General features: G+C 41.2%; 1 protein-coding gene across 1 annotated transcript; it reads right to left on the reverse strand.

The window, feature by feature from the left end:
• Positions 1-14,124: 14,124 nt before the first annotated feature.
• On the reverse strand, positions 14,125-24,061 carry LOC132140632 (galectin-3-binding protein A-like). The gene is made up of 5 exons (XM_059549475.1): positions 23,836-24,061; positions 23,211-23,414; positions 22,980-23,111; positions 21,949-22,210; positions 14,125-15,418 (listed from the first exon to the last, which is right to left on the reverse strand). Exons 1-5 carry the CDS (start codon positions 23,900-23,902, stop codon positions 14,383-14,385), a joined length of 1,701 nt encoding a protein of 566 aa, XP_059405458.1. The 5' UTR covers positions 23,903-24,061; the 3' UTR covers positions 14,125-14,382.
• Between the last annotated feature and the right edge of the window lie 847 nt (positions 24,062-24,908).

Below are 24,908 nucleotides of genomic sequence, written 5' to 3' on the forward strand. Positions count from 1 at the left end.
ATGTTTAACCACATAAAGCGATGTCTGGCTTTCTTTCATTTAGAGAGGGAGACCCTCTTAGTCCTAAAATGAGCTCTAGGTCATTGGTTGCAAAAGCTGGAATAAAGGGGATTCTTCAAATTGTAATTATGTGTCAATTTCCCATAATCTATTAAAACAAAATGTGGGTGAAAAAAACCCCTTGCCCTCATAATGTGTTATTGTGGTTCACCCATCATTTATTAGTTTGAGAAGTCGTTGTTTTAAACTCTTTAATGACTTGTATATAATAACAAAAGTTTGAAAAGGGTTCCAGGGAACATAATGTTTTTATGATTTTGGTGACTGCTCATTTACACTGTAGTGTGACAAAATGGTCATTGCTCATTGTCTAAGTAGATATTTTGGCTGGAATACAAGATTCACACCCATACACTTTATGTAAATTACATTTTTAATTTGTAAAAAAAAAAATTGTATATAAAAAATTGAAAATTTGCCTTCACATTGCTATGATGTCATTGTCTATTTCCAGCATGTTATTATGCAGTGGCCAGGAAATTACTAGGTGGCTGCCCACCAACTCGCTATTACATTTTGTTTCTTGATATAAGTGTGGCATAAATGTAAGTCTATTATATATTTTTTAACCTGTGCTATCATCTAAGATTATCCATTAGATTTGAGACAAACTGAAAAAAAGTGAAATGCATCATTTAAAGGGCAAAAATCTTGGTCTTTGCTAATTTCTTTACTTTTTACTATTTTTTAAGTACAATATAATGCATATTTTAAAATAGGCTAACAATAAATATCTGTCATGCTGTGCCTACGGTTAAGAGTGAGGAATGAGGAGAAAGCAGGACATGGAGCACATGGGGAACAAAACACAAGACACAGGAACACAGGCCTGACATTACTCCCCCCTTCCTGGAAGGCACATCCATGCCCCCCACAACATCCAATTTGGAGTGGTGGGTGCTCTGGAGGCACCTCAGGACAGACACGGGACTGCAGAGTGTTACCCATTCCAGGCCTCATGACAGACAAGCCAGTTCAGGGTGTCATGGTGGAGCAGGCAGACTGGGAAGCCATAGAGGAGCAGGGAACTCAGGGGGTCATGGTGGAGCTGACAGTTCAAGAATCCTCAGGCACTCTGCCTGGCTTCAACGGATGGACCCCTACTACCACCCCTCCCCCAAAAGATCCTTGTGGAGAATGTTGGTTTCAGAGGCCCTCCGTTGGCTTAACCTGGGAAACTGTGGCCTTCCCTGGGCTTGACTTGGGAACTGGAGTCCTCCTTGGGCTGGAAGTGGGAACTGGAGCCATCCTTGGGCTGGAAGTGGGAACTGGAGCCATCCTTGAACTGGACATGTGGACTTGAGCCCTCCATGGACTGGACATGGGAACCGGAGACCTTTCTGGTCCACACTTGGGGAAAGGAGCCCTCTCTGGCCTTAACTCAGGAATTGGAACCCTCGCTGGGCTTAACTAGGGGACTGGAACCCTCTCTGGGCTAAACTCGGTGACTGGAACCCTCTCTGGGCTAAACTCTGGGACAGGAGCCCTCACTGGCCTAAACTCATCGACTGGAACCCTCTCTAGGCTAAATTTGGACGCTGAAACCTTCTCAGGGCTAAACTCTGTGTTTGGAGCCCTTTTTAGAGTGAGCTCTGGGGCCGGAGCCAACACTGGAGCGAGCTCTGGGGCTGAAGCTGACACTGGAGTGAGCTCTTGGGCTGGCGCTGACACTGGAGTGAGCGCTGGGGCTGGAGCTGACACTGGAGCTGACTCAGGAGCTGAAACCTCTGGAGCTGACTCAGGGGCTAGTATGAGGGCTGAGAACATTCTTTTCCTCCACATCCTTCTCGTTTGGTTATGGGTGAACAGTGCGGCCAGCGGTCTTGAGAATGCCTTGACTGAGAAAAGGGCTATAGATTAGGGGCTCCATTTACTGTTTTTGTGCTGTCTTTTTTTCACACTGTGCCTACAGTGAGGAGCGAGGAACAAAGAGTGAGGAATGATGAACGAGGAGAAAGCAGGAGAATCTTAATCATACAGTCTTTATTGACATATAGGAGGATACACGTAGGACATGGGATTGATGTTTAAAACAGCATGCCAGATACTAGGAAACACAGAATTAAAGTAAGAAGGAAGTTAATGGGACACACCTGGGGTCAATGGAACTAAATGGGGAACACCTGAGCAAATGATCATAATAAGAGGAACAAGGTGGAAAACCAGGACATGAAGCACGTGGGGAACAAAACACAAGACAAAGGAACACAGGCCTGACATTACTCCCCCCTCCTGGAAGGCTTATCCATGCGCCCCAAAACATCCGATGTGGAATGGTAGGTGCTCTGGAGGCCCCTCATGAAAGACACGGGACAGCAGAGTGGTTCTGTTCCGGGACTCATGACAGACCAGGCAGTTCGGGAATCCTCGGCACTCTGCCTGGGTCTACCTTGGCACTCTGCCATGGGGAATAAAACACAAGAATCACAAAAAGAGTCTGACAAGATTAAAACAAAAATTTAAGCAAGTGAAATTAATTGTCATATATGGTTATGGAAGTGGATAGCCGAACAAACCCTGTACAATCCCAAACAATCCCTGTATTCGTATATCATAGAAACTAACGAGAAGTGTGTAAACTGAATCTTACCTATTGCAAAATTGTCCAAGACTTCTCTCAAAAAAAAAAAAAAAATATTTCAGCATTTGTTTGTACACTCTTCAAATATATAAATCTAAAAGGAAAGTTTAATGGAAAACATGTTTAAGATGACATGTTTTTGAAAACATGTTATTCACTTATTGATAAGCTGTTTGCTTAAAAAAAACTGTTCTGTCATGACTACTTTTAGATGGATTGGCATGGTAATGTACATTACAATGTGAATGTGTTTGGTCTTGGCAGAATATATTTGCAGAAACTTGCTTCTGCTCATACTTCTACTGCATATATAACATATGTATAACATGCCTGAAATTACTCTGTAGCAGATCTATACAGGTGGAGCTAGGTAAGGAGGAGGGTTTCTGAAACGTGCTGGACATGCTACAGCAAGCACTAGCCAAGTATTTGAATGCTGAGCAGCAAGTTCTTTGGCTGTTGATTGAAAAGAACCAATCAGCTGTGCCATCTAGAGTTTAACCCTTATGCGTTGTTGGGGATGTTTTCATCCACTAGGGGGTAAAGTTGAGTCTTATTTTGGCCACAACTTTCTCTGTGTTTGAGCTAATGGAATGATTTTTGGTGACAAATCTTATTTTGACCCATATTTTGGGAAAATGCTTTGAAATTTTTCAAAAACTCAACGGTACACTGTGGGCAAATTCACTACCCTTTCGGTATGTTCGTGAATGAAAGCATCCACTAAATTAAACTGCTGTAAAAATGTATCAGATAAAAAAAAATTTTATTTGTTTTTGCATAAATCTATTAATCAACCTCAGTCCTGATCAAAACTACCAAATGTTTAAAAAAAATCCAAGATTTTAACTCTTTAATTACCAATTTCATAAATGATGTCACTGATTTGAGGAAAAAAAACACACAAAATTACATATTTTCAATATAAAAAGTGATTGTCGACTGGATATTTTTTTTTACCTTTTATCACAGTCTTGGGCATGTCAAAGATTAGTAACAAGATTGGCTTTGATGCATTGTTAATTTTTGTGCAGCATTAGATTTTAATTTTTTTCTTTGTCATGTGTTGTTGGTGGCTGTTTTTGTCCCATTGACTTCCATTATAACGACATTTTTTGATTGCAAAGCCATGACACCATATAATCAGGCATTCTTGATTGTTTGTGGTTTTCCCTTTTGGGAAGAGGTAAAAACATTTATTTTTACAGTTGATCACTAGGTGGGACCATTAACCCTTTAGATAGGCCTGTGCAAAAAAAGGCTTAGTTTCTGGCTTGTATATGGAGTATAATAGAAAATTATATTGTGTGTGTGTGTGTGTGTGTGTGTGTGTGTGAGAGAGAGAGAGAGAGAGAGAAAGAGAGGGTGTGAGAGAGACCTTTGTGCACTTACCTTGATGTACAGTATCTGAAAAAATCTAAATATACACTTCATGCTCTCAGAACTACATGGAGTAAACAATAAAAAAAGAAGTGTGTTTATGCACATGCTGCCTTTTGATGGTGAAAAGTACAGATGGCCTATATGTGAAATGCTTGTATTTTCTTGATGGTAAAGCCAGTTTAAAACCTTAAAATCCTGTATAAAAAATCTACTTTGCATCAAATTTATGAACATAATGTATTATGAACCAAAATGCAATACCAACTTCAAATAAGCTGCAGCTCGCTGGAGGGGTCAAGCTACATAATCATTTCTAAAACTTTGGTACAAGTCAAGCCCTTTCTCGTGTTGCTTGCTGCTCTTCTCACCATTAAATGACCAGCACGATGGCATGCAAGCAGAGGTGGGTAGAGTACCCAAAAACTGTACTCAAGTAAAAGTAAAAGTACTTCTAGAAATATTTACTCAAGTAAAAGTAAAAGTACTAGTCTTGAAGAGTTACTTGAGTAAGAGTAAAAGAGTATCGGATAAAAAATCTACTCAAGTAGTTAGTTACTAGTTACTTTGGGTCATATATACTGAGCCTATTTTTATTTAGATATATAGATAAAATGTATGTAATGTATGTGTGTGTGTATAAATGTATATATTTCATCAGTCTTTACTCCAATTTATGTAATTTATTATAAAACCCTGTCTGTTTACTTAAGTAACAGATATAGGTGTCATGCCATAACATATTTTTAATACGACTGACTTTATATTAAATGTGAATTTAACATTGAAAGTTAATTTAATATAAATATTGCTACTAATCTTTCATTGTTCAGAAAGAGAGCAAATAACATTACATTATAACATACATTATTAAAGATCATTTTCACTGACAGTCTAGAGTTCAATCACTCTCAGAAACTCCCATTAAAATCACTGAAACCGTTAACACTGTGAAATCAATTATCTTAATTAAAGATTCGTACACACATCTGCACTTTGTTGTTTCTGACGAGAGAATTCGCCAGAAAGAGGTCTCCAGTCAGCGAGCGAGTGAAGGAAGCACCGGCATTTTAGCGATGACTCATCGGAACGCCTCTGATTGGCCGATTACGTCATCACTTAACAACCGAATACTTTCACCACCATTAAAAGGCAGCAGGTGCATAAATACACTTTCGTTTACTCAATGTAGTCCTGAGAGCTGAGGTTTACATTTTGATTTTCTGAAATACATCAAGGTAAGTGCGCAAAGGTCTCTCTCACACACTCTCTCTCTCTCTCTTTCTCTCACACACACACACACACACACACACACACACACACACACACACACACACACACACACACACACATACGTACACACACAATATAATATGCTGTTATACTCCATATAGCTTCATATACAAGTCAGAAGTTTGCACAGTTTGCACAGGCCTAAAGGGTTAATGGTCCCACCTAGTGATCAACTGTAAAAATAACAAATTTTACCTCTTCCCAAAAGGGAAAACCACAAAAAATCAAGAATGCATGATTATATGGTGTCATGGCTTTGCAATCAAAAAATGTCGTTATAATGGAAGTCAATGGGGCAAAAACAGCCACAAACAACAAATTAGGGAGAAAAAATTTAAATCTAATGCTGCACAAAAACTAAAAATGCATCAAAGCCAATGTTGCTACTAATCTTTGACATGCCCAAGACTGTTATAAAAAGTAAAGAAAAAACATTTGGTAGTTTTGATCAGTACTGAAGTTGATTAACAGATTTATGTAGAAAAAAATTGAACAAAAAATATGAATCTGATACATTTTTACAGCAGTTTAATTGAGTGGATGTTTTCATCCCGAACATACCGAAAGGGTAGTGAATTTGAACAATCCACAAGGGTTAAGGAAATAACTTTGGATTTTATTCAGTATAGTGAATAAAGTGTTGCTATCCATTAAGCTTAGCCTCTGGTTTCCTTCCATGTGCACCGCATCTTTTTTTGCTTTCAGGCTTGCACTAAAGTGGCTTTGGCTGTACACATGCAGTTGTTGCTGCTGAAAATCAATTTGTCCTTTTCGTGGAATTTATAGTTAGCATTTATAAGTAATATTCATATGAAATGTTCTATCTATATGTAACAGTAGAATGTTTTAAAAATAGGGTTGGGTACCGAAACCCGGTATCAATATGGCACCGGTACCTATGGAATGGTAAACGAATTAGAACGCAGATTTCGGTGCCTCATTTCAGTTCCTCTTAAATGCCTGAGCGATCAATTTAAATATTTTTCCTGGTTCTCCGAAATGTGCACAAGAAGCATGGGCAGAAGGCCCGTCTCCTCTCCATCTTTCAGCATGCTCTTTAATCCACACACCGCAGCCGAGCAGCGCGAGCAGACGCAAACAGAAACAGAGGACACAAGGTGTGTGTTTATCGATAGATTGTTAGAATATTTGTATCTGTGCAGTTCGTTGTCATAAATACACTTTACAAAAGGTCACAAGGGAGCAATCGGTTTCTCATCTACTGTAAAGTTTTCGCTCCGTTCACCGCTCATCACACCACAGCTGTTTCCTCCAGCGAAAATCTAGCCCTTAACACATATGAACGCATACTTTAATTACACTTATTTAAATTTACTTCATTTAATTATACGTACTTTATACATACACTAATGTGCAAAAGTCTTAGTCTTAGGCAGTCTGTTGTCAGACCGCTTGTGCATTCAACAATCTCACTAGATTTTTATTAAAATTAATGCCAAAATGAATGTTTGGAAATGTAAACTGATATTTCCTACTGACATACTACAGCAAAATATATAAATAACTGGCTTAAACCCCTTTTTGGGGGTGAAAATCTAATGTGCCTAAGACTTTTGCACAGAACTGTACTTTACAAAATTGTTGCTACTTTATAGTAGAGTGACCATACAGTCATTTACAGAACTTATTAAAGACAGTGACAGACAGCAATCATGTTAACTAAATATCAGAGTGATTGACAGAGATACAGCAGAAACATTATGTGTGGTTTTGTATCAATGACCCAAATCATGAAATACATTTATTAGCAACAGCTTGTGTAATGAGAGTATCCAAGGAGCGTGTGAATGCTATGGATTCATTTTAAATATGTTTAATGGTCTTTAATGTTATCCTTTTTATGCTTTTTTTGTTATTATTTATTTATTTTTATAGAAGTATCGATTCAGGCACCGTTTAGGCACCAGTACTGTTTTAAAAGTATCAAAATGTGGAGGAAATGTCCTGCTTGTTGTTGACTAGCATCAGCAGTCACATTCATGATATACTGATTCACAAGTTAGGGAGCTATAATGTTGATTGAGAAGCACCCTTATATACTTAAAGTTTAAAGTTAAAATTCTACTTTCATATTATACCTAATTTAGCTTTTGTTTAAGGTGAAACTCAGACTGTCCAAAAAAAAAATTTAGGTCGTTTCTGCAAGCACCTTATTACAACCTATATTTACATTTTAAAGTTAAAAAATATTGACAGTGTCATGTTGCGTCTGTCGTTATGAAATGACATATGACTGTCATTGCCAAATTAAAATGTTTATTTAAATTCAATTTGTGGATTTTTTTACATGGTCCAACCCAATCTCACGGCAATTTGTACATATTTTACTAGGTGGCTTATTCATATGAATGAACACATCTAAACCCTGCATCTACACTTACCCTTACAGAAATCAAGGTAAATCGTGATTTACAGTGTATATACAGTACATGTGCGTTCTCTAGGATCAAACCCATGATAACACGATTACATATTGTCATATAGCATGGTGCACTAACAACTGAGCTATATGAAAATGTCATGTTGTTGACAGGGGTGCAACTGTAGTATATGATCTGATGGGTCGTATTTCATTTGGACAAATGACCTATACTGGCATATTGGTTTGAGGACATGTTGGTGAACCTAGTTGAAACTAGAAACTAACCCCAAAAGCATTTTATATTGCCTTTAAAACAATCTTTTTACTTTTAAATTTTTTTAAGCACATTCATTATTAATAATAGATAATTTAGTGAAATTACATTGTAAAAAGGCACAAAAATCAATTAACATCTTGGCTTATATTTTATTATTATTATTTGTTTAAGTTTCTTTGTTTTTGGTTTAGTGTATTATTCATGTGCGTAGCATAAACGTGGGATGAGTTACACCAAAGTCAATATATGGTTAGGGGTTTGTGCAGATCCTCAATCCTAAGCATGTGTCATAGTAATAATGATAGTGCACTTGGTTTTATAAAATATCTCTAACAATAATCTCAACGTCATGTTGGAATAAACACCACAAACCTACGTAAACCACTGTATGAGGCCAATGCAGACTTCTAAAGACACCCATACACAAAGGTTTTTGGGTTAAATGCCTATAGACTGTGGCGAGTGGGGGAGTCAAGCATAAACGGTTCAAGCTGACCACTTATCCTTCCACTGAAGCAGCCCACATCTGGTTTTCTTACTGGTGACATCAAGTCAGAGCTCAAGTCATGCCGGCTGCTCATATAAATAGTGTAGATACAATGTGAGGTATGTATGCTAGGGAAAGTATCCCAAATGAATGAGTCACAGGAAAGAAAATCAGTGAAAGGACTGTACAGCCATTAGGAGAATTCTGAGTAATGTTTATAGCATGAGCAGATTTACTGTCTGTGTCATTAGCAACATGCTTTACATCACTGTTCGTCTCAGTCCCTTTGCTCTCTGTAACTCCATCAGAAGTTTCCACTATTTCTTAATCCTTTCTGTCTTAAACATGTGAAGTAGAAATTATTTTGTACAATTTATTTCTTATTTTATTTTCAAATCATATACTTCGGGGTCCTACTTCAGATAAGCAGCTGGCATTTAGGTCTAAAAATTACCCCTTTCAATTTTAACATGGTATTGGCAATAACAAAATTATTTATAAAAAAAAAAAAAATTATACTAATTTTTTATGTATGTATTTATTTATTAGCATTTTTAAAGGCCCTAAAAACATTTTGAAAACGGGTCAACAAATTGCACGTTTTCAAAAAAATTTAACTTGTCGTGTCTGTAAACTACAAAAATATGAATTTGTGAAAATGGTGACATCATGCACATCTGTATTAAGTGTTCCTGTAGTGTTTCTTTACAAAGAGATGTTGCCAGCTACTGGACAGGCATGCAGTCATGCATTATGCAGCATTTTTATTAGTTTTCACCAATCCTTGTGTAATGCTGGAGCCGATGAGACATGAGACGTGCGGATCTATATACAAGCTTTTATTGTACAGAGACCTGGTCTAAACAGGCATGGGTCAGATACTGGTGTAATAAATATCAACCTTCATATTCATCCGGAAGAAGGAGGCGGGAACCGGCGGACAATCAAAAACATTTTAATAACAAAATAAACACAAAACAGCGCACCAGCCCCTCACGGACGACTGGTGCGCATAAAATAAAAACCAAAACACAACTAAAGGCCCAGGCCTGGTCCTCTCTCGTCCTTCACTGTCGTCGCTCCAGTTTTATATCCTTCCATCTCCTCCATGGGCCTCGAGACCGGTGGGACGAACAGGTGTAGTTCATCTCCAATCACTCCCCCGGCCTCGCTCCCATGTCCCTCGGCCCCGCCCCACTCGTCACAACTGGCAAACAGGTATATCGAGGGCAGACACAAGAATAATTCTAGGGCAAGCGTGGGTCTTCGATGCGTGAACAATATCCTTTCGCTTGGAGAGGAATAAGTGCCGAACAATACTCAGCAGTTTGAAAGTTATCTAAGTGTGATGGGTTACAGCTATGTTTAATCAGTGTATACAGCTATGTGTGTGTAATTAGTGCAATGGATAATGGAAACTTAAAAAAAGAAAGTAGTCTGGGGTCTGGGGTGTACGTGCAACAGTTAGTGTGGTAGTAAACGGGTGAGTGAATGGAAGTTCATAGACCAGGTCATGACACCTTGTGAAACGGGAACACATTTGCGTGTTTGAAGTTGTCTGATGTCAGTTAATTGTCACTTGATTCATAGGTAAACATAAAATATTTAATATTTTTAGTAAGTGTATTATTTTGTTTGTTTTTACTTTTAAGTATTTATTTTAATTTGACATTTTTACGCCATTCAAATCTGTTGTATCACTTCAGAAGTGGCCTAATCCACTGGTTTTGCTAAGATTATTTTTATGCTACCTTTATGTCCTTTATTGGTAGCCACAAAAATATGGAACCCATTGTCCCAAAAATGGATACAAACCAGCTCAAATATCTATTTTTTTCTCCACAGAAGAAAATCAGTTTGGAATGGCAATGACAGTAAAGTAAATGTTGGCAAAATGAAAATCTTTGGTTAAACTTCCCTTCTAATCTAGACAAAGGATGAAAAATATCCCTTTATTTACTTTTTATGAGTTGTTTCAGAGTTTTGACTTTTTTATTTAAACATTTAGGGTAAAAAGTATTAAAGAGTAGGTGTTTCTTTTGACTGGTGGTGATAAAAATGAATACCAAAAGGATGATACCTTTGAATAAAACTGTGCAGCTCACAGTCTGAGAGATTGCATATCTCAATGAATAAACAGTGAAAAAATAAATTTACAGTGACCTTTACTGAAGAATCACCTTGTATGGTAGATTTCATTCTTACTTGCTTAAGACCCCTGAGAAAAGTGTGGGCTTGAAAGAAACGAGGGTGTGGAGCTGGACATGGCAATTAAAAGCATGAGGGGAAATGACACACTTGAAATGAAATGAGCAGAAATCCATGCCTCAGTTCCTCATGGCACGCCACAGCCTGAGGAGAAAAACAGAGATGTCTACATCTGAGGACAGTCATGCACCCCTTGCTCAAACAGCTCATCTGTCTGAGATGCGGCTGGGATTTTTTTTTTTTTTTTTTTTTTTTTTTTTTTTTTCTTCAGGGTCCTCACCTAACAACAGAGCTCTGGGATTCCAAGATGCAATCTATTTCAGGAATTATTGCTTATATTGTTCCTGTTACATGTCTGTAGTTTTCTGTCTCTGTGTTTCCCATGTGACATAGTTTTCCCCCATCTTTTTAATCAGTCATTCTGTTTACCTGGTGTCTTGCTAATTATCCAATTAGTTCCCTTTGCCTGGTTCAAGTTTATAAGCCCTCAGTTCGTTCGTCCGTTCTTGCCAATGTTAAATTGGTTTACGTAACTGTTCTCCTGGATTTATCCTATTAAAAGTCTTTTTGTTGATCTTCTTCCTGCTTGTGCTGTTTGTATCACCAACACTTGAATGGTCCACTGCTGGACATTTTTAAATACAGAGATTTAAAAAATAAATTAAGAACACATAAAATACTGATCATTTTATGAAGCAGAAAACTGGGGCAAGATGGCCCTCTAATTGGAACAAGAAGTTTTATAGAAATATAGAAAACATAGGAAACGGTATAACAGTTATGTAATTATAAGTTCAAGATGAGCCCTCGTTTTTTGCATCACAAGGCAGGTAATTAATGTTATGTGAGTATATAAAATGTACATAAAATATAAATATGTAGTACATATATATATATATATATATATATATATATATATATATATATATATATATATATATATATATATATATATACACACATAAACTTTGTAGTATTTATAAAGTACATAAAATGATCTAACTAACTAACTTTGATCTGAACAAATAAACAAGATTTTTTACAAAATGGTGGCTACTGGGTAACTTAAACTATTGGTTGGAACTATCTCCACCATAACTTTAATTTTCCACTATGTAATATATTAATATTTTGTATATAAAAAATTTGATATTTTTTAAACATTATGCAAAACTATGATGCAACAACATTATAGGATAACTGAAGCTTTATGTAAGAGTCCTGAAAAGAGAAGTGATACTAACTCATGGTAGTTGTGTAAGTTGTTGATGATGCTTTTATAGTGAACTTTTAAACCAAATGTAGGAAATACTAGTGAAATATTATTACATAATTTTAAAGAAGAAATCTACGGGACCACTTTACAATGAACACATGTTTTGAGAATGATGTGGATAGAAACATCTGGCTAACATGAACAGCATGTTAGATTAAAATTTTAAGTTTTGAAAATTTTATTTTTTTACAGTATCCAATTCACCATCCAATCCTTACAAGTATCACAAAGCACTGAGGTACCTCAGGGTTCACTTATTGGCACGCTCCTCTTCTAATTGTTCATAGCTTTCCCTATCACTGCTGCACTGATTACTAGCAGCTCTATACCTATTTCAACCTAACAACACCAGAGCCTATGAGTGAATCTGGATTTGGATTAAAGAGCAGCACCCCCAACTCAATCAATCATTTTTTTTTCTTTCTTGCCCCAGATATATTTATAAAATCGTGGTCTGGGTACAAGAAGCAATACAATATAAAATATTTATTGAAAAAAAGCAAAAAATGTAAAATAAATAAAAAATATGAATGAACAGTAAAACATGTTCAAGTATTAACATTTTAATGAATTAAGAAAAAAAGTCATTGAGTCTAGTGATTTTAAAGAGTAGCTCTCAACAATTTGTTATAAATGAAGAACAAAGTGCTATTTTATCCAGACACAAATAGTTCTCACCAAGGAAATAACATAATTGTGCCACTGTGATGTGAGTGTGCCCTTTTAATGTCATTGATGTGAGACATCTCAAAGTATTTCAAGAGCCTGGCGAGACACAGAACAAGTTCTAACACAATAACTAGTTATTTAATGTATTTCTCAGACCAACCTCATCAAAACAGCATTACTCATGGTAACACTTTTGTTTTTAAACTCTCAACCAAACCTTTAAATCTTAAAATGTATTCACATTTCATCTGAAAGGTGTCATCTAAAACTTCATGGCAACATTTTATTATGTTTAACTCTGTGGCCTGCTAAAGGAAATTTTCACTAGACTGGTAAAATACACAATATGCTGCTCAACTGTAAATTAGAGTGAACTAGTTCAGACTTTCAGAAGATCTCTATCAGACATGTTTACAAGAATTGTACATGTTTTTATAGTGAGAGGGAACATGTTTACGGAATGTTTTTTGACACTATTCAAAAGCTATTCTCAAATGTGTTATGCTTGAGAGGTTTCATCAAATCTATTCTGCTTTCTTACTGGACAGAGAATTTTTAGAAACATCTGAGTGCAATCACCATAAAAAATTACAAAAAAGTACAGCATATTTAGACCAGCAGGAAAAAAATTCAGTGCCTGCTTTTGTGTTTTTGTTAATGGATGGGTGAATGTGAATATAGAAAATATGGCGCATGTTCTTCTTCAGAAAGTCTGTGCATTCCCATGGAATGAAGATTTGTCTCTCAGTTGATGTCTATATATATTCTATATATATATATTCTCTATATATATAGAATTTTAATTTGCTTAAACACAATTATTATGCAGGGAATTACTATGTGACTGACAGTGTTGGGGAAAGTTACTTTTAAAAGTAATGCATTACAATATTGCATTGCTCCCTCAAAAGGTAACTGATTTATTGCGTTATTAATATTTTAAGGAAAGTAATTTGTTATTATACTTTTGCATTACTTTTTCTCATCTGAGCTAGGCGTACTTGTTTGTTTTTAATATAAAAAGTTATATTTTGGAGAATGTTAAATTCCTTTCACACTGAAGTGAAATAAATAAGCTTCAGGCTGAAGGACAAGCAAATTCATGTCTGTACAGTAGAGGGTACAGCTCAAACAAACCAGCTGTGCTCAGATTCTGGACACAGTAAAAAAAGGTTTAACCTTCTTCCGAAATGATAATAAAATAATAATAATAATACATTAAATACTAATGTTATATTTATCAGAAGTCATTTTTGCTCAGTATTGCATTATAGCTCAGTATCTATTTTATTTTTTCATACTTTTTCATTTTACTTAGAATATGACAAAAAAAAATTATTAAAGTATAGAAACCGTGTATCATCCTGTACTGGCATAGGATGGTTTTACAATTAGTTGTTTTTAGGAATGTTAATATTTGCACAATAAAAGGTGAGTTTAAACAAATTTACCATTTCTTACAAACTTACCAACAGGGTAGCATGAAAACATGAGAAAATAACACAAGAAATTATGAAAATGTTTTATTTTTTTATTTGTATGATTTTAAATGCATCTTTAAACAATCAAACATGTTAATGTCTAGCAATCAGATCATTACATGAAATAATCAAAATGATTAAAACCATTCACTTATTATTATAATGATCATAAACTGACATTTAACATTATAAATGAAGGTTAATCATTATTTTAATTTGATTGAACTGTATAAGCAGACCTAAACTTTACCACTGGTAGAAAATGCGATGATATTAACAGCTTTCATTTAGATATACTCTGGACGCACTACAAATCTGAAACTGTAGTCATCAGGACAGGGGTTTGGCTGACCCATACTGCTGTTATTTGGAACCACTGCCATGTCGTTTTTGAAATCTTGAACATGAAATATATTGTTTACATTCTTGCAGCTAAGAATCAACCTGTTGCTGTAGCGAATGGTGCTAGTGTACATGTACTGATTACCATTTGCGAGAAACCTTGCAACAGGAAAAGAATAACATGAAATACCATAGTTAGAGCATTCCTGAGCACTAAGAAACACATGGGCTTGCCACTGGACATTTTTTTCTCTGTAAAGAGCACTGGGGTGTGCTGTAGTGGAGAAGGTTTGTATTCTGTTATTTTGGCCATAGTAGTAGTGATTGTATGGGTAATTGACGGTTGTGTCATTGATAAATAGACTCCACTCATCTCCAGTGTAGATTCTGGGTAGATATTCACTACTCATGTTATCCATTTGATTCCTGATCTTAGAGAAGGGCAGAGCGTTGAACTGAAAACCTCTGAGCAGACCAGTTAGGTAGAGTTTCTCATGATTCTGACGGAGAGGGCTTGAGGAAAACTGAATTTCATAGAGTTTATCCACTGGGATTAAGAGGAAGCGGATGTGATTCAGGAGACTGGCCTGTTGATCTGAACTAATCTCATCACCTTTGTCTTGGATCCACGTCTCCAGAGCTTCAAGAAGAAAAGCTTCATCCTTCACAATCAGGTCTGAGCGCTGCAGAAGAGCATCCATCATGTGAAAGGAGATGGTGCTCCACACTGGAGAGCTTATGAGGAACTCACAGTTCCAGGAAAGATACTGAAGGACGTTCTCCTGAAGAACAAGGTCACCTGTGCGAACACCGTACTCGTACATGGATACCTGTGTACGGAAAGTGTTGTCTTCAGGAAGGAGTGAAGTGAAGGCCCGGCCGACATCCTCCATAAGCTTCTTCACTCCAAAGATGTACGCCAGCTGATGCAGACATTGAGCCGACGTGATGGAAACATCAATCTGACGTGTGTACAAATACCTGAGCAAAAACAGATACCGTTAATGTCTATATTTAGTTCTGACAGGAATCATTCTCAGGAAATAATGTCATTTGTAACTGGTCGCTACAATAACTTTAAAATAATCAATTTAAAGGCTTGAATACACTACACTACATAAAAAAAAACATTGTCTACCTGCATTCTACACCAGGCACTTATACACCTCATTACTAAGAGATGCATGGCAAACTGCTAAGGGCACTGAGTGCAAGTTTCACAAAACTAACCACATTACAGCTGTTTCTTTGGTATCAGAGGCTTCCATTTCAGCTTGCCCAACAAACAGCAAGAAATAGAGATTGAGTGATCAAATGCAATTCAAACCACTGGATGCAAACCCATATCAGCTAAAGCTCAGTTGATCCTTCAGTCCACCTAGTTTAAACTGTATATAGTCTTTTAAACTTATGTTCCTTCGTCTGTCACACAGACAGTGGACACTTTTCCCTCTTAGCATAAGAGCAGAGCAATTGGATATCTGCTTAAGAAAACGTACTCGGTTACTAACGTAACCTCGGTTCTCTCTAGAAGAGGGAACGAGTACTGCGTCTTAGCTAAGACGCTACGGGAAAAGTCTCTTTTCACGAAATACTGAAGCAAAAAATTTTCCTTAATTTTGAATTTTTGTAAAGCACATTTGCAGCAGTACACAGCCATAGGCGAGACGGCTCGCTCGCTCATTGGCTGCTCTGCGGCAACTGCACAGCCTATCGAGCGCAGGCTGATGCAACATCAGACCAATAAGGGCGCTTCGCGCCCTTCATGCCACTTCCCGCCGAAACGGGTGTGGCCCAACCCTATAAAAGGAGCTTGAAAAGGCTGACTCACCTGATTTATTTAATCGACGAAGCTAACCAGAGTGAATCGTACACACGGCAGAGAACGCAGTACTCGTTCCCTCTTCTAGAGAGAACCGAGGTTACGTTAGTAACCGAGTACGTTCTCTTACGAGAGTTCTCTCGTACTGCGTCTTAGCTAAGATGCTACGGGATCCCCATGTAATACGGCGTGCGCGCAGGAATCACACACCAATAAACCTGAAGCAACGCCCAGGATTTACAGTGCACAGTCACCCGAGGGACTCCCAGAGAGTCCAGGACAGGAGGGGGGGGGGCCCTCCGTCCCATATCTAGCAGCACCCGTAGATGCGGCAATATGACATCACACAGTCGAGGCAAGGCCTGACCAATGTGGCAATGCGGGTCTTACGCAATACTGCCCATATAACAGTCAGCAGCGCATAACGCTCACAAACTCAGAATTCCCATCAGGGCCCTGATTCGACTATACCGACAGCAGCCTTGCTTGAAAGGCGGGAACCTCCAGGTTATAGAACCTGATAAATGTAGACGGCGAGGCCCAACCTGCCGCCATACATATATCCTGCAAGGAGATCCCAGTAGACCACGCCCACGACGAGGCGACGCCCCTTGTGGAGTGTGCTCTGACGCCCAGTGGGCACTGAAGGCCCCTGGAAGCGTAAGCTAATGCTATGGCGTCAACTATCCATCTGGATAGAGTCTGTCTCGAAACAGCCATTCCCTTGGAACGTCCACTAAACGAGACAAACAGCTGCTCAGTCTGTTGAAAAGGAGGTCTGGGAGGATTCAGCCTCCTAGCTCCTCTAAGGAAGCGGATGACCAAATCGTTCTTTCCTATTGACTGACCGAGCGCTGTTTCAGAAAACGCTGCGATGGCCGCCACATAAACTTTGAGCGTGGATGGGGCTCTGCCCTTATCCAACAGCTCCTGTAGGAAGGAGAGCACCTCCGTCACCTCACAACTAAGGGGTGAACATCCCCGAGCTGTGCACCAGCTGGAGAACACCGACCACTTCGAGGCATACAGCCGTCGTGTCGACGGAGCTCTAGCCTGAGTGATGGTATTTAGCACTCCCACTGAGAGATCAGCGGGTAACCGTTGAGCACCCACACATGTAGGGACCACAACTCCGGTTGAGGGTGCCAAATCGAGCCCCTGGCCTGCGAGAGGAGGTCCCTCCTCAACAGCACTGGCCACGGGGCGATGTCTGCTAACTGCATCAAATCTGGGAACCATGGTTGGTTCTTCCAAAAAGGTGCTACAAGCAGTATTGAACATCTCGTTTCTCTCACCCGTTCTATCACCTGCGGAAGGAGGGAGACGGGAGGGAAAGCATAAAGCGGGCAGCACGGCCATCTCCGTGACAGCGCGCTTTCGTTCTTGGAAAAGAACGCGGGGCAGTGAGCGTTTTCGTGGGACGCGAAGAGGTCCACCTCCACCCTGCCAAATCTCTCCCACAACAGCCGGACTGTTTGCGGGTGTAGAGACCATTCGCCCGTGGGAATGTTGTTTCTGGACAGCCTGTCTGAACCCAGATTCTGTAGCCCAGGCACATGAACTGCCCTCAGCGAGCGCAAGTTGCGCTGAGCCCAAACCAGGAGGTGCTCCGTCAGCCTGTACAGGTTTCGGGACCCGAGACCGCCCTGGCGATTTATGTAGGACACCACAGACATGTTGTCCGAACGGACTAAGACGTGGTGGCCCTTGATTCGGGGACAAAAGCGCGTCAGCGCATTCTCCACTGCCAGCATTTCCAGACAGTTGATATGTTGGAGCTTTTCCCGTTCTGACCACAGGCCAAAGGACGGCCTGCCCTCGAGCAGCGCTCCCCATCCCGAAGTGGAGGCATCCGTCGACACCATCTTCACTTTCGAGGAAGTCCCCAGGCTTACACCTGATTGGTACCAGTCGTTTGCTGTCCAGGGTTTCAGGGCTGTAACGCAGCCCTGAACGCCCTTGAGACGCAGTCGACCAGATACCCACGCTCCGCGCGGTACCCGCGCTTTCAGCCAGAACTGCAGGGGGCGCATGTGGAGCAGGTCCAACTGCAGAACTGGAGATGCTGAGGCCATGAGACCCAGCATCTTCTGACATTCTCTGAGCGAAACGGTCGCGCCGCAGCGGAGAGAACTCGCTGCGCACTGAATGCCCAACGCGCGCTGTGGTGACAGCCGCGCCGTCATGGAACGTGAGTCCAGAGCTATACCCAAAAACAGTATCGTCTGACTGGGGTTCAGCAAACTCTTCATCCAGTTGACACTGAGACCGAGTTTCTCGAGGTGATCGAGTAAAACGGCCCTGTGCTCCACGAGCTCCGCTCGTGATTGAGCCAGAATCAGCCAGTCGTCCAAATAGTTCAGCACTCGCATGCCTCTGAGTCTGAGAGGAGCGAGCGCTGCGTCCATGCACCTCGTAAACGTACGAGGAGCTACGGACAAGCCGAACGGCAGGACTGTAAACTGGTATGCCTGGCCCTCGAAGGCGAATCTCAAATATCGCCTGTGACTTGACGCGATCTGTATTTGAAAATACGCGTCCTTCAGATCTATTGACATGGACCGGTCTCCTCTGCGAATATGCGCGAGGAGCTTCCTGGTCGTAAGCATTCTGAAACTGCGTTTCACCAATGCCTTGTTCAGCTGTCTTAGATCCAGTATGGGCCTGAGAACCCCGTCTTTCTTGGGCACTAGAAAGTATCTGCTGTACAGCCCCCCCTCGCTTTGAGCTCGAGACACAGGCTCTACAGCCCCTTTGCTCAACAGTTTTGATATTTCGGCCCGAAGTATGTGTGCTACTTCAGTTTTGACCGTAGTTTCGACGCGCGCTAAAAAGCGCGGAGGGCGTCGAAAAAACTGTAGCGAGTAGCCATTCTTTATAATGCCTAGCACCCAATCTGAAACCCCTGGAAGCGCTGACCATGCATCTGCATGAATGGCTAAGGGCTGGATGCGAAGCGCGCTCTGTTGACTGGGCAACGGCGGTGCTTGGGTGCGCTGCACCATGGGCGTTACGCCTGTGGCATTTGAGGCGGGGAGCGCGCTGATCACAGCGGGCAGATCGCTCCTCCTCGACCCCGTCCCGGCGCTTAACCGATTGAGGGATGGCTGAGCGGGTCCCGTGGGACTCGTGATGTCTGCGAGTAACTGTGGGCTGCAAGTGTGCACATTTACCGCTTTCGACTCGCTATCTGCCTGGGCAGAGCGTACGTGCACGGGTTTCGTTTTTACAGAAACCACGCGCCGTGTGTGACATAGTGTTTGTGGGCACTGAGGAGTGGGCACGTGTACTATGTGGCGCGCCCGGCCAACCTGAGTCGATCTCATGGGCGTGAGCCCTGTGTGCAGGGCTGTGCTTACATGTGGAGATGGGCACTGAGGAGTGGGCATCGTCACTACATTTATAGCACCAACGGCCATGGCCTGAACACCAGAAATAACACTCTTTTCGGGAAATATCTGGGTAGCCGTGATAACGGCTTTTGTGTGCAGGCAAGTGGGCACTCGTGCAGGCTTGCGCGTTGCAGAAGACGCTGAGACAGTCACAATTCTTGGAACTGCAACAGCGGCGCGTTTGGGTGAGAGCTCGGCCGCAGCGGGACTCATACACCGGCGCTGTCCTAGCAGTGTTAGGATTACTTCGGGGCTTCCGGCTTCACCGTAATCCTCTGCCGCGGCTCCCGCGGCGCGGGGCGACGGCTGGAAGAGTGAGAACGGGGTCCCGAGCTGCGTTGCTGACGCTGTCGCGATGAAGCAGCTGGAGGCGGTGGGCGTGACTGAGAGCTTTGTGGGGCCGGTCTAGCGCGGCTTGCTGCAGAACCGGAGCGCTTTGGCAGGAAGTGCTTAAACGCTTGTGACGCTTTCTGATCCTCGACGAATCTCTCGACAAACTCGTTGACAGACGATCCGAAGAGGCCAGCAGGAGTCAGCTGCGCGTCGAGGAACGCAGCGCGCTCAGACTCGAAGTCCGAAAGCATTTTCCACAAAGGCATCTCAGCCACCGTAGCGGAAGCCATGACCCGTCCCATGGCCTGTGCAGCGGACTTAGTAGCGCGGAGGGAGAGATCCGAAGCACTCCTCAGATCCGCGAGACAGATCGCTTCAGGTCCCATCTCATCCAGCTTGCGGAGGAGATCGCCCTGGAAAATCTGCAGCGTGGCCATGGTGTGTAGCGCAGACGCAGACTGCCCAGCAGCAGAGAAGATCCATGCGAGCAGCGATGACGTCATGCAGCAGGCTTTCGATGGCAATGCCGCCTTCGTCCGCCGTCCAGCAGAGGGCGGGCAAAGGTGCGCTGCTATAGCCTGTTCCACCGGCGGAAGTGTCTGGTAGCCTCTGTTTTTAGCATCGTCTAAGTGTGGAGAATGCTGGTGAAACAGAATTCTCGCCGAGAATGGAGCGTTCCAAGCTTTCGCCACTTCTTCGTGAAGCTCAGGAAGAAACGGGGCGTGCTTTGAGCTGGGAGAAAGACGCTCATCCGGGAGAAAGCTACCATCCAGCCGGGAACGAGAAGGGGGCGCTGGTGCAGACCACTCGAGCGTGAGCACTCGCATCAGCTCCTTGTCGATATCAGCCCGTCTGCTGGGCCTCTGAGCAGAAGGCGCGAGATCCGCGGAGCTCACCCAACCCTCACTGCCCGAAGCTAGCAGAGAGCACGTGTCCTCTTCCCCCGACGCAGCCCTGAGATCCACTTCCTCGGAGGACGCGGCAGCAGACAGCGGGCGCTGACCATCGGGAAGCGATGCAGGGGAGGCAGGTGAAGCGGGGAGAACCGGCGAGCTCGGTAGAGCTGGAGGCGGTTCCGGTAAACGCTGAGAGCGGTGCTTTTTATGGTGCTGCTGCGCAGCGGAGGATGCAGGCTTGGAGAAGAATGCCAGGCGAGTCCTCAGAGTCACCATCGGCAGTAGCTTGCAGTGAGGGCAGCCGCCGTCAGCGAGTGCGAGCGCTGCATGATCCTCACCCAGGCAGGAGACACAGATGACGTGACAGTCTCCTTCGCTGAGCGGGGCTCTGCACGAGCCGCACGAGGGCATCTATAAAAAGACGCAGCTCTTTTACGAGTGTGCGTCGCAGGGCGAACACACACAAGGATATAAAAAGGATATAGGCGCCGGAGAGCGCAGCAGGAACGGCAGTGGAAGGCGGCGAAGGCCAGCAGCTTCAGAAGTGGCTCGTCCCGCTGAGATGCCTATCAGACGGGGCTTGCTTCCTTCGTGATCCAGCGATGCGTGAGCTTCGCTGAAGAGATGAAAAATCAGGTGAGTCAGCCTTTTCGAGCTCCTTTTATAGGGTTGGGCCACACCCGTTTCGGCGGGAAGTGGCATGAATTGGTCTGATTGATGATTATTGGTCTGATGTTGCATAAGCCTGCGCTCGATAGGCTGTGCAGTTGCCGCAGAGCAGCCAATGAGCGAGCGAGCCGTCTCGCCTATGGCTGTGTACTGCTGCAAATGCGCTTTACAAAAATTCAAAATTAAGGATAATTTTTTGCTTCAGTATTTCGTGAAAAGAGACTTTTCCCGTAGCGTCTTAGCTAAGACGCAGTACGAGAGAACTCTCGTAAGAGAACTATTTTGACTGGACTGCTGATGATATCCATTGCCTTGCTATGAAAAAAAAATACTAAGGAAGTCAATTGCTACTGTTCACCTGAGAAGAATAAAATAAAGAACTGGTCTTTAGAAAGTTACCTGAGAAAAGCAGAGACATGAGGATGGCAAGTATGGCTGACATCAACTGTGAGGTTTCTGGAATCATTTGTTATGTTTAGCTCTGGATAAATCAGGAGGATCATTCTGTGCACACAAAATGTCAGTTCTTCCTTCTCACTGGTGTCTTGTACATTAATTCTGAAATCACAAACATCTCCACTATCAAACAGAAGACCAAGGTCATCAGATAAACCCAGGCTGTTATCCAGAAAGAACTGACGATTGCTGGTTATGTTTGTACCTGCAAAGAAAAGGTAGTAAAATAGATTAAAATCCTAGTAGAAATGTTGTTTTTCATTGAAACACCCTTGTTGTAATCCGTGTTGTGTAATCAGTGTTACTTAGTTACTCTTTATGGAAAGTAATGCATTACATAACATTTACATTTATTAATTTAGCAGACGCTTTTATCCAAAGTGACTTACAAATGAGGATAATGGAAACAAAACTTTTACGGGTTTGGAACGACATGGGGGTAAGTGATTGATGACAAAATCTTCATTTTGAGGTGGGACTATCCCTTTAAACCCTGCCACTGATTAGTGTAGAGTAGCACTTGTTACTTGTCGTTTCTCCAGTCAAACATGCAGACATGGTTTATGTTTATGCGGCGCAATGCAATGCAACACATAAAAAAACAGTATAAGTCATTATAATCAGCAATTATGTCCCCACTGGATGCAACAAATGGCTTATTTTTAATGGGTTTTATTGTTTTTGTCTTGTCGGTGCCGGTTTTCTGATTGGGACACAGCATCGCAGTATAGGGTGTAAAATTTCCGTAACACGCTTGAGGCATTTGGCCAATCACAATGCACTGGATAGCTGGCCAATCAGAGCACACCTCGCTTTTCATTAAAAGCTTTTCGCTTTTAATATAACATCTGAACCAAACTAAGACAAAATTAATAATAAAAGAAAAGACAATTAGGCAGTAGAGAATTACAGGTCCTAAATCTATTCCCACAAGCAAGCATTGTAATTTCAGCATGATCCAGTAGATGTCTTACCAGTCTCACAGACCACTCCTGCGTCCTCTTTATGTGAGCAGTCAGTAACACCCCAACCTTTGAAGCTGCATTCAGACAATGAGCTCTCCGAGCCTTTACAGTTCATGTCATCCAGCCAGATTGGACCAGAGCCTAAAAAGTATAACAGAACACAGGTCAAATATGTTACTGTTGTTATCACAGCACTTTTAAATATAATATTTAAATTCTCTTTTAATTCTGCATTTATACCTTCTCCATATTGTCCTCCAGGTGTAAATGATATCGCTCCAGGAAAGCCCAGTTGACGACACACCACTTGTGCTTCAGCCAGTTCCCATCCGTCATCACAAACTGTACCCCACTGTCCATCATGGTAGACCTCCACACGACCCGAAGAAGGCAAATTCCCCACCAATCGCACTCTGCTCTCACGTTTAGGCTTTGACTCTTCATCTGTTGCGAACAATATGCTTGTTTATTTAGAGGGTTCATAAACATTGAAAAGAAAGCCCATGTCTAACAATCTGCAAAACAATGAAGGCTACATTTAAGATAAACAGCTTTGCCAAGATTTAATGGCGATAGTACATGCCAAAGTTGGTCTTGGTGAGCTACAGTTGCCTGTAGCTTTTTGGAAACCTTTAGAAATTAATTAGCTTTTTTAGGTATGTTTGATTATCCAGGCTCTCCAGCTCTCCAGGACTTGCCAATGACGGTCCTGGAGAGCCACATTCCTGTAGACTTCAGCTCCAGCCCCTGAGGTAGTAGTATAGTCTTATATTTGTAGACACATGCATGTGGTGTAATATTTATAAAGAAAGTGCAAATGCAAATGACATTAAGTAATTTTAAAACAGTTGTATAAACTACTAACCAAACAGGGTCCAACGCTGTGCTGACACATGGAAAAACAGCAATGTCCATAAAATATACTTGATCATTTTCTTGCTGGAAACTCTTTAAAATAACAAAGCAGGATTAACACAATTAATGAATGTTCTTACTGAAGACTTACGAACCGTCTTGCTTTCATTTAAATATCTAATAAAAGAGGTCAAGCAATGTGAGATCACAAGCACTGTCCAATCACATTTAAAGTCTACCTTAAGTTTCATTTCACAAGAAAGCTAAATCCTGAATAAGTGTGCATGTTTAAACAAATCCTGGCTGTTTGAGTTTGCTACAAAAACCTTTCACACAAAGCAAAGGGGAGGTTCTCAAGCCATTTCTCAACACTAGTATAGGCTATGTACATAAAAAAATCTATGCTCAAATAAACCGTTTGAATCTGGGTGTTGACATTCCAGTGACTTCTGTGACCGGACCTCACTTTGAAACAGATTTGAGCATGATGCAGCTGAAACACTCATGATAGCTGCAGATTATTGTCACATATATTATTATGCATTGGCTTTTATGTACCGGTACTGGTAACTGTACATTTAGAATCTGAACAGAAATTCAAGAGTGACAGTACAACAAAAGTTTAATAAACCATCCAAATGTTTAACAAGAAAAGCTATTGCAAAATGAGTAAATGTGAATGTAATAACTTTTAATGGTCCACCCTCTTGCCAACAGTTTTATGGTCCACTGTCATCTCAGTTTTAACAGGTAAAATGGATGTGGGTGTGACCACATCTCAAAGAAGAACTCATTAAATAAAAGTAAACTCTTTGACACTCCAAAATTTATTTCAAACTTGTATGGTTCCTTGCCAAAAAACAAATATTATTGTGACAGTGATATTTATTAACATGAATTAAAGCACAAAGGATTTGTTAAATTTGTTAATTTTTCTTGTAGGGTAAATATTGCTGGCATACTTTGGTGAAACTTTACTAATTTACATTCCTTAATAAACTTACATTCACTGATGACTTTCATGTACATTTAGGCATTTAGCAGGCACTTTTATCCAAAGCGACTTAAAAATGACAATAGAAG

This window comes from Carassius carassius, chromosome 1 (genome assembly GCF_963082965.1).
Source record: "Carassius carassius chromosome 1, fCarCar2.1, whole genome shotgun sequence".
In the NCBI taxonomy this organism is placed as follows: Eukaryota; Metazoa; Chordata; class Actinopteri; order Cypriniformes; family Cyprinidae; genus Carassius; species Carassius carassius.

Coding starts and splice junctions, on each gene's coding strand:
- LOC132140632 (XM_059549475.1), bottom strand. CDS start 23,902: ATGATCAAGTATATTTTATGGACATTGCTGTTTTTCCATGTGTCAGCA. Junction 23,415..23,835: donor ACAGCGTTGGACCCTGTTTG/GTTAGTAGTTTA, acceptor TGTTCGCAACAG/ATGAAGAGTCAAAGCCTAAA. Junction 23,112..23,210: donor TGGAGGACAATATGGAGAAG/GTATAAATGCAG, acceptor TATACTTTTTAG/GCTCTGGTCCAATCTGGCTG.